General features: G+C 39.3%; 1 protein-coding gene across 9 annotated transcripts in view; it reads right to left on the bottom strand.

Moving 5' to 3' along the window:
* The window catches only part of dmd (dystrophin), a 256,466-nt gene that overhangs the window by 196,961 nt on the left and 46,802 nt on the right, over window positions 1-12,703 (bottom strand). For all 9 annotated transcript variants that reach the window (XR_007428168.1, XM_022674758.2, XM_049469991.1 and 6 more), the window contains exons 22-32: window positions 12,410-12,555; window positions 11,680-11,892; window positions 5,984-6,097; window positions 5,450-5,605; window positions 5,124-5,294; window positions 4,425-4,607; window positions 4,031-4,165; window positions 3,630-3,782; window positions 3,378-3,539; window positions 3,138-3,248; window positions 210-383 (exon numbers count right to left, since the gene is read on the bottom strand). Coding sequence is in view for 8 of the 9 variants with exons in the window: in XM_022674758.2 (XP_022530479.2) it covers window positions 210-383; window positions 3,138-3,248; window positions 3,378-3,539; window positions 3,630-3,782; window positions 4,031-4,165; window positions 4,425-4,607; window positions 5,124-5,294; window positions 5,450-5,605; window positions 5,984-6,097; window positions 11,680-11,892; window positions 12,410-12,555 (1,718 nt within the window). In the remaining variant the exon portion in view is untranslated. The remainder of the gene's footprint in view (window positions 1-209; window positions 384-3,137; window positions 3,249-3,377; window positions 3,540-3,629; window positions 3,783-4,030; window positions 4,166-4,424; window positions 4,608-5,123; window positions 5,295-5,449; window positions 5,606-5,983; window positions 6,098-11,679; window positions 11,893-12,409; window positions 12,556-12,703) is intronic.

Genomic DNA, 12,703 nt, shown 5'->3' with positions numbered 1-12,703 from the left:
AAACATTTGAAAAAGGACATTAGAACATATAAAGATATAAATATAAATAACCACAAATATTAACCTCCAATCCAAAAGGCAACAGCATTACATATGTTATTTGTCTCCAGGTTCTAAACGGATTTGTTTAGTAAAAGACTTGATAAAAAAAGCAGAAACTTTAGTAAAAGCAGAGATCTGCTCTACTGCATTCTTTAAAATATACCCACCATGCACTGCTCCAATTGGGACTGCACCACTTCCTGCTCCACACTGCCGATATTTAACACCCCCAACTGACCCTTCACTTCCGCCAGCACCTGCTCACATTCCTTCAATCGCTGGTCAAAGTTAGCTGGCTTTTGGAAAAGCCGAAACTTTGCTTTTACCTCCAACAGTTTATCCTTAAATAAATAAATATTGTAAGTAAAGGGCAAATTTATTATTAGACACTAATTACTGGTAATCTACTGACACTCTGTATAAACAAAGGGCAATGTTGCAGTTAACTTTAGCATACTGTACAATCAGTGCTTTACAGTGGTATAAAACAGTTTGAGCACCCCTGATCATTTTTTAGGATTTTCCTTTATAAATCATTGGTTGTTCGGATCAGAAATTTCAGTTACATTTATCATATAGCAGACAATCACAGTAATATTTGAGAAGTGAAATGAAGTTTATAGGATTTACAGAAAGTGTGCAATAATTCTTTAAACTAAATTAGGCAGGTGAATAAATCTGGGCCCCAACAGAAAAATAACATCAGTATTTAGTAGATCCTCCTTTTACAGAAACAACAGCCTCTAAACTCTTCCTACAGCTTCTAATGAGAGTCTGGGTTCTGGTTGAAGGTATTTTGGATTATTCTTCTTTATAAATCATCTCCAGTTCAGTCAGGATTGATTCAGGTTTCTGATCATCAACAGCTGCTTTAAATCACACCACAGATTTATAATAATATTCAGATCTGAGATGATTATTCCAGAACGTTGTTCTTGTTCCTCTGTATGAATGATTTAGTAGATTCTGAGCAGAGTTTAGTGTTTAGAGTTTAGTGTTTAGAGTTTAGAGTTTAGAGTTTAGGGTTTAGTGTTTAGAGTTTAGTGTTTAGAGTTTAGTGTTTAGAGTTTAGTGTTTAGAGTTTAGTATTTAGAGTTTAGTGTTTAGAGTTTAGGGTTTAGTGTTTAGGGTTTAGTATTTAGAGTTTAGAGTTTAGTGTTTAGAGTTTAGTGTTTAGAGTTTAGTGTTTAGAGTTTAGTGTTTAGAGTTTAGTGTTTAGAGTTTAGCATTTAGTGTTTAGAGTTTAGTGTTTAGAGTTTAGTGTTTAGAGTTTAGTGTTTAGAGTTTAGAGTTTAGTGTTTAGAGTTTAGAGTTTAGTGTTTAGAGTTTAGCATTTAGTGTTTAGAGTTTAGCATTTAGTGTTTAGAGTTTAGTGTTTAGAGTTTAGTGTTTAGAGTTTAGCATTTAGTGTTTAGAGTTTAGTGTTTAGTGTTTAGAGTTTAGTGTTTAGATTTTAGTATTTAGTGTGTAGAGTTTAGTGTTTAGAGTTTAGTGTTTAGAGTTTAGTGTTTAGATTTTAGTATTTAGTGTTTAGAGTTGAGTGTTTAGAGTTTAGTGTTTAGAGTTTAGTGTTTAGTATTTCGTGTTTAGAGTTTAGTGTTTAGAGTTTAGTGTTTAGCATTTAGTGTTTAGAGTTTAGTGTTTAGAGTTTAGTGTTTAGTATTTCGTGTTTAGAGTTTAGTGTTTAGAGTTTAGTGTTTAGTATTTCGTGTTTAGAGTTTAGTGTTTAGAGTTTAGTGTTTAGAGTTTAGTGTTTAGCATTTAGTGTTTAGAGTTTAGTGTTTAGAGTTTAGTGTTTAGTATTTCGTGTTTAGAGTTTAGTGTTTAGTATTTCGTGTTTAGAGTTTAGTGTTTAGAGTTTAGTGTTTAGTATTTAGTGTTTAGAGTTTAGTGTTTAGAGTTTAGTGTTTAGTATTTCGTGTTTAGAGTTTAGTGTTTAGAGTTTAGTGTTTAGCATTTAGTGTTTAGAGTTTAGTGTTTAGAGTTTAGTGTTTAGTATTTCGTGTTTAGAGTTTAGTGTTTAGTATTTAGTGTTTAGAGTTTAGTGTTTAGAGTTTAGTGTTTAGTATTTAGTGTTTAGAGTTTAGTGTTTAGAGTTTAGCATTTAGTGTTTAGAGTTTAGAGTTTAGAGTTTAGTGTCGTTGTCTTGTGGAAGTATCCAGCCCCGGCGCTTTAACTTCAACTTTCTCATTGATTCTTCAACATTGTTCTGAAGAATCTGCTGATATTGACTGAAATCCATGAGACCCTCAACTATAACAAGATTCCAGTACCTGCACTGATCAGGTTTCTTCTGCATTTCTCTCCCATACAGACTTTACTTGTGTAAAGTGAGCTGAATAGCTGAACGATGCACAGTGACACTATTATCTGCAGCAGGATGATGTTGTTGGTGTTTGGAGCTCTGGATGTCTGTGGGTTGACTGTGACTGTTCTCTCCATCCTTCTCCTCTGATTATCTGAGATTTTTCTTGTTCTGCAGCTTTAGGTCTCAACTAGAACTGTTTCTGTGGTTCTTCCATTTCCTCACTCTTTTCCTCACAGTGGAAACTGCAGCTGAAATGTCTGATTGTTCTTTTTATATCCTTCCTCTAAACCATTATGTTGAACAATCTTTATTTTCAGATCATTTGAGAGTTTTGTTTCGAGGAAATGCAAAGAGGAGAAAAACTAGAAATTGGCCACTTTAACCCTTTCTCATAATTGAAGTCACCTGTGTATGTAGGTCAAGTGTCAGTGAGTTACCAAACAAATTCTGTGTTTCAATAATTAGTGCTAAAGTTATTCAAGTCATTAAAACGACATAAATTTATGCACCTGCTTAATTTTGTTTAAATAATTATTTCACACTTTCTGTAAATCCTGTATTTCACTTCTTAAACATCACTGTGTTCATCTGATATATGATATATATTTAACTGAAATAGTTGATCCGAACAACCAAGGATTTATAAAGGAAAATCATGAAAATGATCGGGGGTACCCAAACTTTTTCACGCCACTGTAAATTTGACCACCTCTTTTTTGTAGAAAAATCTATGTCATTATTTTTCCTGTATTTCCATTTATTAATAAGACTGTTTAAAATGTCTCACATATGTTGCATCAATCTCTGCCATCACTTTATCTGATGCATCTGCTTCACTGGCCTTTTTCTTCATACTGTCCAGAGTCACCTCATGACCACCCAGCTCAGTCTGAATTTTCTATGAACAAAAGAAATACACTGATACTTTATCCACAATATGTGTCATAAGATGTATTGTGCTTGTTATAATTGGAAGATAATATGATGAAACAATCCTGAAATAACTTATCCAGAGAAACATACAAACCTGAGCTTCTTGAGGTATTTGAGCAGCATCTATACCATCTGCAAGATATGCAGTTAAATGACGATCAGTTGTGTTCAGAGAATCCTGGATTAGTCGTAAAGTTCTGTCATTTTCTTGAGCCCACTGCAAACTCTTCTCTAGCTGTTGTTGTCTTTGTAATGCCTGTCACAGAGATTCAGATCAACACCATTATTTCAACCTCTAAAAATAACACTGTCAAATCAGTAGTACAGGTGTGGTCAACATTCTTACCCTTTGCATAAGTTCATCCCAACGAATGTTGTAGTCCTCTACCTTTCTGTGAATGAGCTCATGGAGTACCCTGCCATCCATAAGGGTCTGGGCCAACTCTCGGATTTGGTTTCGATTATACTCAGGATGCTCCCTAATCATCATATCTAAAGACTGAAAAGAACAGAAAAAATAGAACTGCCATTACAAAGGCAAAGAAAAGGTGAGAGATTACAGATGAACTGCAGTTGCTGCACAAAAGGCTCTTTTAGTAATATGATACACTATTAAACCATCTCCACCTGCCTGCGTGGTCAAAAATCGTTTTGGTGAGCATGTGTCTACTGTAGCCTCAGCTTCTCTTTCTTTTATCACATTAGAATTTTCTCTGGAAACATGGGAAGCGTCTTTTAGATACTTACAGCCAAAGCTTCTGCTATCTCATCTGCGCCCCCTTGAAAATTCTCTGTCTCATCAAGTTTCTTCTCTAGGATATCCATCCAGGCATTTTCCTGCTCCAAATAGGACAGCAGTTCACACCAGCAAGCCCAAACCTCCTGAAAAATAGAGGATTACACGATGTTGGAGAAGTACGGTTCCGGTTTTTCTGTATTTTTATTATTGTGTATATTGTAGAATGATATTGCAGACACCAGAACTGTAAATGAACACATGTGAAATTACTCAGTACACAACATGGCAGAAGATATAGTTTTTTTCTTTTAGGGACGCATGGAGGGATGCCACTGTCCAAATACTCATGGACTTTTGCAAAACTGCATATTTTTAGAAACAACAACCTCAGTTAAGTCTTACCTCTAGTGTCTTGTACTTCCCATCGAGCCGGCTACACAGCCGATGGTAGTTGGAGGTCAGAACGTCCAGTTCTGTCTTTAGGGCATCATGAGCTGCTGGTGGAGCCTTAGCAATGAAATTCATCACTTTATCTGTCAGTAAGTTGACTTTGATTTCTTTATGATGGACTTCTTCTTGAGCTCTCTATGTGTGAGAGGAGAGGAGGGGAAAAGACATGAACACCAGTCACAGGACTGGACACACTCATTCATATTCATATTTTATGCAATTCTAATGACAATAAGTGCACTGCACTTCAGGTCATGCAATCCACATCATATCTGTAATATTACACTACTGTGTTCGTCCACATGATTTCCAGTAGTGGTTTATATATCTTATCTTGTCGGAGCATGTCCCGTATATGTGCCTGTAGGTGGAGCCCAGGAGCAAGGAATGCCAGGCAGATTTATCTATCTTTTTTAGCTTATTTATCTTTTTTAGTCAACCGTATGTTTTGTATAGGGGTGTCTAAATGTTTGCACATGACTGTACTGTTACACTTGTAGTCTCTGAGAACAAAAATAAAATGGTGTTCATTTCACTGCAAATATTGCAATGTTAAAGTGTTTCATTTGTTACAGAGAGCTGGTATTTAGCTACTTACAAATAAATCTGAAATATTCACTGCATTTATTAACAGCTAATTTTAACGCATACCTTTAGTTCATCCACTGCTTTGTGGAGTTCTTCAGGTGTTTTATACTGGAAGTCTCTCTCCAGATAATCTTCTTCTGCCTGTGTGATCCACTCCTGCATCTCCTGCATCTCCTTCTTTAAACTAACCGTCATGTCCAGTCCGCCTTTCAGGGCAGATTTTTTTGCATAGGCCTAAAGAGAAAAAGATAGAGAGCAGTCTTCTTAAAACTACACAGAATACAATGTCAGGCATATGCACAGACCTATAGTTCATGCTGTTGCACAGAAAAAATGATATATCCTAAAAATCCTATTAGAATCAGACCATTTTGAGGAACGCTCGTTACCTGTTTGCAGATGAGCTCCCACTGAGCATTGAGCTCATCCAGCATCCTCTGGATTTTGATGGCAAATGGTGTCTCTGCTTCCCTCTTTAAGGCCTGACCCACCTCATTGATTCCATTCAGACTTGGTTGGACAGTGTGAATGTCATTTACCAAGGCCTAGCAAATGAAAGAAGAATATTCAAAAAGAATGTATCTGTTGATTTATGAAAACCAGGGCACCAGTGTACTGACCTATTTTTTATGTTTACATTTGTACAGCAAACCTCAAGGATTTAAGCATTTCTAATGAATAACTTTTACTTGATTTGCACGGAGTAAAGCATGCCTCAGAGGTGTGTTATGGTTTGTGCTGTACGGGCTTATATTTAGCATCTAAAATACTGTAATAAATACAAAACCATGCTTTTACCTTTAGAGAAAAAGACACAAAATACAAAATATACATTGATTACAGCAAATTCCTCGTGCTGCTTAAAATCCCTGCATGGATTAAGTGCTTGCTCTCTAAAACTGAATGAATAGAAATTCTCTCACTGTGCACTGCTCCAGCTGTTTCTCCAGAGCTTCAGAATCTCCTAAAGCTGGCCACTCTTCATTCAGGAAAACATCAACATCAGCCATCCACTTCTGCAGGGTTTTTGTGTCGTTCTAAGAAAACGCACCATTTTTTTGTTGTATTAGAGAAAATAACACTTTCATTTTCTTGCAAAAATAGACAATATATACATAAAAAATCTGCATTGGTTGTTGTTATTGACAAAAACGTTCCTCAACTGTGTCCTCAATTTTGGCCATTTTGAATTCCCATATGTTAGCCAGGAATCAATGGGAGGAATTTAAACCTTTAAATGATCAAATCTAGGATGTGCTTCCTCCCGTCACTAACAATGATGGAGAGCTGATCATGAAAATCAGACTAAAGATTTTATATCAGTCAGCTAGCTGCGCTCCCTGTGACTCCAGTGCTCAGGCCTGCACTCTCCTGATGATGAGCGCAGACGCTTAGCTGGTCTCACCACTCAAAAGTCATTTACACCGAATGTCCAAACACTTGTGCACACCCCTTCTAATAAATACATTCAGCTACTTTCAGTTGCACCCACTTCTAACACAGATGTACGAATGAACACAGCTTCAATTTCTGACCTATCTATCTAAAAATACAAAAAACATTGTCACGCAGCCTGACTCTCCTTCCACACCTCTGGACTCCACTTCCCAGAATCCTTTGGGTTATGACGTCACCGTCAGTCGCTCGCCGTCGCCCAATCACGTTACGCTCCGGCGCTCAGACTCACCTGTGTTCTGAGGAAGGTCCGGGTTATGCTCTCTGTTTTTCTGTATTTAAGGTCGCACTGTGTAATGTATCTTCGCGAGGTATTGTCGACTTTGTTATTGCCTTCTCGTTACGACCCTGTTTTTGGATTACCGGTTAATGTCTTTTGTTTTGCCCTTATTGGATTTGGTGTTTGGTTGGACTGTTTCTCGGTTACGAACTCGGACTGTTTATACGACTACGTCTTCTGTCTTTGGTGAGATCTTTGTTTACCTGGCTATACTGTTAGCTGCATTTGCTTACCTGCCTGTAAATAAACCTGTGAGTACATTCTACTCGGCGTGCGTCGCTTCTCACTACCTGCCGTTACATAATACCTCGCCTTTTAAAAGAGCGATGGCTGAGTTTAATAATCTACAACAGGTAGTCGGGAATCAGGGGAGGGTTCTCGAGCAGCATAGCCAGCTTTTTGAGAGCATTACTCACACCGTTACTGCTCTTAGTACTCAGCAGTCGGAACAACACTCCCAGCTAGCTCAGATTACCACTAGCCTCCAGGGTATCGCTGCTCAGCTCGCCCAGCTAAGCGTGGCTAACCCCGTTAGCTTAGCTTCTGCTAGCTCGCCTCCGGTTAGCTCTTTCACCCAGCCAGCAACCACTTTTCTGGTGAGTAAACCTGATAAATACGATGGTACTCCGGATTCTTGTAGGGGCTTTTTGTTACAAATATCGTTGTTTTTTACTAATTCTGCGGTCAGTTCCGATTCAGCGCGAATTTCATTTTTTATTTCGCGTCTCACCGGTAAAGCCCTAGACTGGGCTACTGCTGTTTGGCCTAGTATGGAGTGAGCTACATACGAACACTTTCTCAAGGAGTTTAAGTTGATCACCCTCATTATGGTCAATATCAGGGGGAGTTATTGGTTAGATTACGTCAGGAAAATCGTTCTGTGTCTGATTATGCTTTAGAATTCCGTACATTGGCTGCTGGTAGTGGGTGGAATGAACCGGCTTTACGGGTCATGTTTCGCAATGGGCTAAGGGCTGATGTATTAGCTGAATTAGCCTGTAAGGATGATGGACTTCCCTTGGATGAACTTATTTCTCTGGCCATAAGACTGGATCAATTGAAACAAGGCGCTGTAATGAATCGTAAAGCTCCCTTTTTCTTTGTTAAAAAGAAGGATGGTGGTCTCCGTCCCTGTATAGATTATCGACAACTTAACGCTGTAACAAAGACCAACCCATATCCTCTTCCTTTGGTACCTGTCGCTCTTGAACAATTGCGTGGAGCTTCTGTTTTTACGAAGTTAGACCTTCGCAGTGCGTACAACTTGGTAAGGATTAGAGAGGGAGATGAATGGAAGACGGCCTTTTTTACCACTAGAGGGCACTATGAGTACCAGGTTATGCCTTTTGGCCTCAAAAATGCTCCTTCTGTTTTTCAATCATTTATCAATGATGTTTTGCGTGACATGCTGGGCAAATTTGTCATTGCATTTATAGACGACATTCTGATCTACTCCACTGATATGTCCTCTCATGTCTCTCATGTACGAGCAGTCCTAACCCGCCTTCTTCAGAACCAGCTTTTTGTGAAAGCTGAGAAATGTGAATTCCACAGGTCTACTGTAACCTTTTTAGGGTATGTTATCAGCGATCAGGGCGTTTCCATGGATGAAAAGAAGGTTCAAGCAGTTGTTGATTGGCCCCAACCTAAGTCAGTTAAGGAATTACAGAGATTTCTAGGCTTCGCTAATTTCTACAGACGATTTATTCGCAGTTACAATTCTATTGCAGCCCCACTCACCAATCTGCTAAAACGCAATACCAGAACTCTGATTTGGTCCGAATCTGCTGTCAATGCCTTTACTACTCTTAAGAGGGTGTTCACTATAGCCTCTCTTTTAAAACACCCAGATCCTAAAGAACCGTTTGTTGTGGAAGTAGACGCATCCAGTGTAGGAGTAGGTGCTGTTCTCTCTCAGCGTTTAGGCTCCCCTAGTAAATTACATCCAGTAGCCTATTTTTCCCACAAACTCTCCCCAGCTGAGCGCAATTATGGTATAGGGGATCGTGAACTTTTGGCCATCAAGCTGGCATTGGAGGAATGGAGGCATTGGTTAGAGGGAGCGTTACATCCATTCGTTGTTATCACTGATCACAGAAATCTAGAGTATATGCGATCCATGAAAAGTATGAATTCACGTCAAGCACGCTGGTCTTTGTTTTTTGCACGTTTTGAGTTTGTAGTGACTTATAGACCAGGTTCCAGAAATACTAAGGCTGACGCTCTCTCCCGCATTTTCGAAGATAATGATTAGGGGTGGGAATCGTTTACTATCTCACGATTCGATTCGATTCCGATTTTGGGGGCCACGATTCGATTCAAAATCGATTTTTGATTCAAAACGATTTGAATTATAAAAATTTCTGCTTCTGGCTTATGAATCTTATTGAAAAAAAACCCTCCATAATATACACTGGTCCTGGAGCAGGTAATGTGTTACAAAAACAATAAAATGTGCAGGAATGTGGGTCCTCAGTGACAGAGGAATCACTGGGATATCACAATGACGTTAATGAACAATAAATAAATAATAAATAACACTGCTTTATTACCAGGCTACTAGCGGTGGTGTGTAGGTGACGCTGCTGGGCTGATGTGATGATAGCAGTGGAGCGCTAAAGTTCAGGAGCAGCTGCTGATTAACTAGTTAATTTAAGGTCGTTGTATTTCTTCAGAAAGGGGGCAGGAGGTGGAGAAATTAATTCATATGGTCCATTCCTTAATTCCTCTGTGATGAGGAGCTGAAATTAGCTCTGATTAGCTTATTGTATTTTTCCGTTCCGCCTTAAATGCTGCAGCCCGCTGCCACCTGTAGCGTTATTTAAGGTGGAACTGGAAAGTTAGCTAGTTAGCTAGCTAACAGTTACTGAAACTAACTACTAGCGATCTTTTTTATGCTTGTTATGAAGCATTCTGCCATAAAACATTGAAACTACACGTTAATCTAATGTAATATAGTGCTTGTTCTGCCATCTTACCGGTGATTCTCAAACACCTACGCTCTGTGTGTGTCTGGAAGATCTCCGTTTGAAAGGACAAGCGCTATCCCCAGGGTTGCCAGGTCCAACAAAAATACCCAGCCCAAAATCAGTCTAAAACCCGCCCCTCAGAATCGATTTTGGGACATTTTAAATCGATTCTGAATCGTAGTAAATGAGAATCAAGATTCTTATGTGAATCGATTTTTTGGCACACCTCTAATAATGATATTGAAGGTCCAGAACTTACACCCATCATAAAACCAGAGATTATTTTGGCTCCTATTAGATGGGAGATCTCGGAAGAAATTGATCGAGTTAACTCAATAACTCCTCCCCCTGAAACATGCCCACCAGACAGAACCTACGTACCAGATCAATGCAGAGCCAGACTAATTGCTTGGGCTCATACCTCCCCTTCGTCAGGTCATCCGGGTGAAACACGTACTTTTCAGTTATTAGAAAATCGTTTTTGGTGGGAAAAAATGCGTCTAGATGTTCACAATTTTGTATCCTCTTGCACCGTAAAGTTCCGCGTACTCTACCGGCAGGCAAATTAATGCCCTTACCTATCCCAGCCAGACCCTGGTCTCATTTAGCTGTCGATTTTGTTACCGACCTTCCTGTTTCTTTGGGTCAAACTGTTATAATAACTGTGGTTGATCGTTTTTCTCGTGGTGTCAGGTTCATTCCGTTTAGTAAACTACCCACAGCGTTGGAAGCTGCAGAAGCTCTATTTAATCATGTTTTTCGCATTTTTGGAATTCCTGAAGATATAGTTTCTGATCGTGGACCTCAGTTTATTTCTCAAGTCTGGTCAGCCTTTATGAATAGGTTAGGAATTTCTGTCAGTCTTTCTTCAGGTTATCATCCCCAGAGCAACGGCCAATGTGAGAGGATGAATCAAGAACTGGGTAAATTCTTAAGAATATATTGTTGTAATAATTTCCATGACTGGGCCAAATATCTCCCCTGGGCTGAAATAGCTCAGAATTCGCTCATCAGTTCTACTACCAAGTTAATTCCTTTTCAATGCTGTTTAGGTTACCAACCACCTCTCATGCCCTGGTCAGCCGAACCCTCTAACATCCCCGCTGTTGATGATTGGATGCGTCGGAGCGAGGAAGTGTGGGAGGAGACTCACAGACGTATTGAGGCAGGTAGTGAGAAGCGACGCACTCCGAGTAGAATGTACTCACAGGTTTATTTACAGGCAGGTAAGCAAATGCAGCTAACAGTATAGCCAGGTAAACAAAGATCTCACCAAAGACAGAAGACGTAGTCGTATAAACAGTCCGAGTTCGTAACCGAGAAACAGTCCAACCAAACATCAAATCCAATAAGGGCCAAACAAAAGACATTAACCGGTAATCCAAAAACAGGGTCGTAACGAGAAGGCAATAACAAAGAACAGGAAGAAACCGCTTAGTACGCAACATAAGTCGACAATACCTCGCGAAGATACATTACACAGTGCGACCTTAAATACAGAAAAACAGAGAGCATAACCCGGACCTTCCTCAGAACACAGGTGAGTCTGAGCGCCGGAGCGTAACGTGATTGGGCGACGGCGAGCGACTGACGGTGACGTCATAACCCAAAGGATTCTGGGAAGTGGAGTCCAGAGGTGTGGAAGGAGAGTCAGGCTGCGTGACAAACATCTATTCTATCAATCACAAACAAATGTTAGTCACATGAAGCAATTACAGTTAAGTTAAACCTGGCAACGCTGGTTTAATTGGGTGTAGTTTATTGGGTTTATTTGGGTTAACACTGAAATATTCAACTCTGTGAAATAACTCCAACACTAAACACCATTTAAATCTGAATGAGTTAAAATTACACTTTGGAAGTGAAAATGAACTCTCAGCTGTTTCATTTAAATTTCAACAAACTCCACACTTACCTGGAACTGCTGCAACTTGGCCATGTGCTCCTGCAGTTTCTGTATATTTTCCTCCACTTGTTCACTTATCCGTCTCCAGCGTGCCATTACATTATCCAATTCAATACGATACTTTTGACACATATCAGGTGGAGCCGTCTGGAAGACCTGTTCAGCCATCTTGTTTAGATCGTCTACTTTACATTGCTGCTCTTGCTGGGACGCCTGTATTGCCTTGAAATATAAATGAACACAGAAGACTGTAACTGTAAACATGACAGTGCAATGCTCAATGTATAAAATGTGGTCCAGAGGGGCACCTGATGACAGACACAGTACACAGACATAACATTTCTAAATATTAAAGAAATCACAGATTACACAAAAGTACAACATCATTATAATGCCTTACAGCTGCAGACTCCCTTTATAGAGAGGAAGTGAAAATATAACAATAGCACGTCCCAAGATCCAAATGGGTAGGTGTGTAAACCCGAGCAACTCTGAGGGTGGATAAAACGTTATGACTTGAAGACTACATCGAATGTCCTCTAAAACTGCTTGAGGAGTGCTCCCATGACTGCCTTATTTTAATGCAGACATAAATAAAACACATAAAACATGAAACCAAAAAATAAGCAATCAAACTATCCTCACTGAATTTCAAGATAAATATGAATACACCCCATTATTAAACAGCATTCACGTGATGATACATGAAATGTACCCTTTTAAAAGCAAAAATTCTTACCATCATATCTTTGAGCCTCTGCTCCATGACTGAGTACTCAGTTACTGCTGTGGAGGGAAGAGCGAGTTTGGCCTCACACTGCTGCAGCCAGGCCATAAGAGCTGCCATCACATCTTTGTACCGTGCAGGTGGAAGACTAGACTGCACTAAAGAAAGGGAATAGAGAAAATATGAGATCAGTAAACATATTCTACAGATTCTACAAACTCTGCATGCTCTCTGCTTTTTGCAGGATCTGTTAGATCGGGGCGGGGCCATCTCCACCATTAAAGTTTATGCTGGTTTTAAAAAGTC

Source organism: Astyanax mexicanus, chromosome 21 (genome assembly GCF_023375975.1).
Source record: "Astyanax mexicanus isolate ESR-SI-001 chromosome 21, AstMex3_surface, whole genome shotgun sequence".
Classification (NCBI taxonomy): domain Eukaryota; kingdom Metazoa; phylum Chordata; class Actinopteri; order Characiformes; family Acestrorhamphidae; genus Astyanax; species Astyanax mexicanus.
This window is presented reverse-complemented; position numbering and strand designations above follow the sequence as displayed.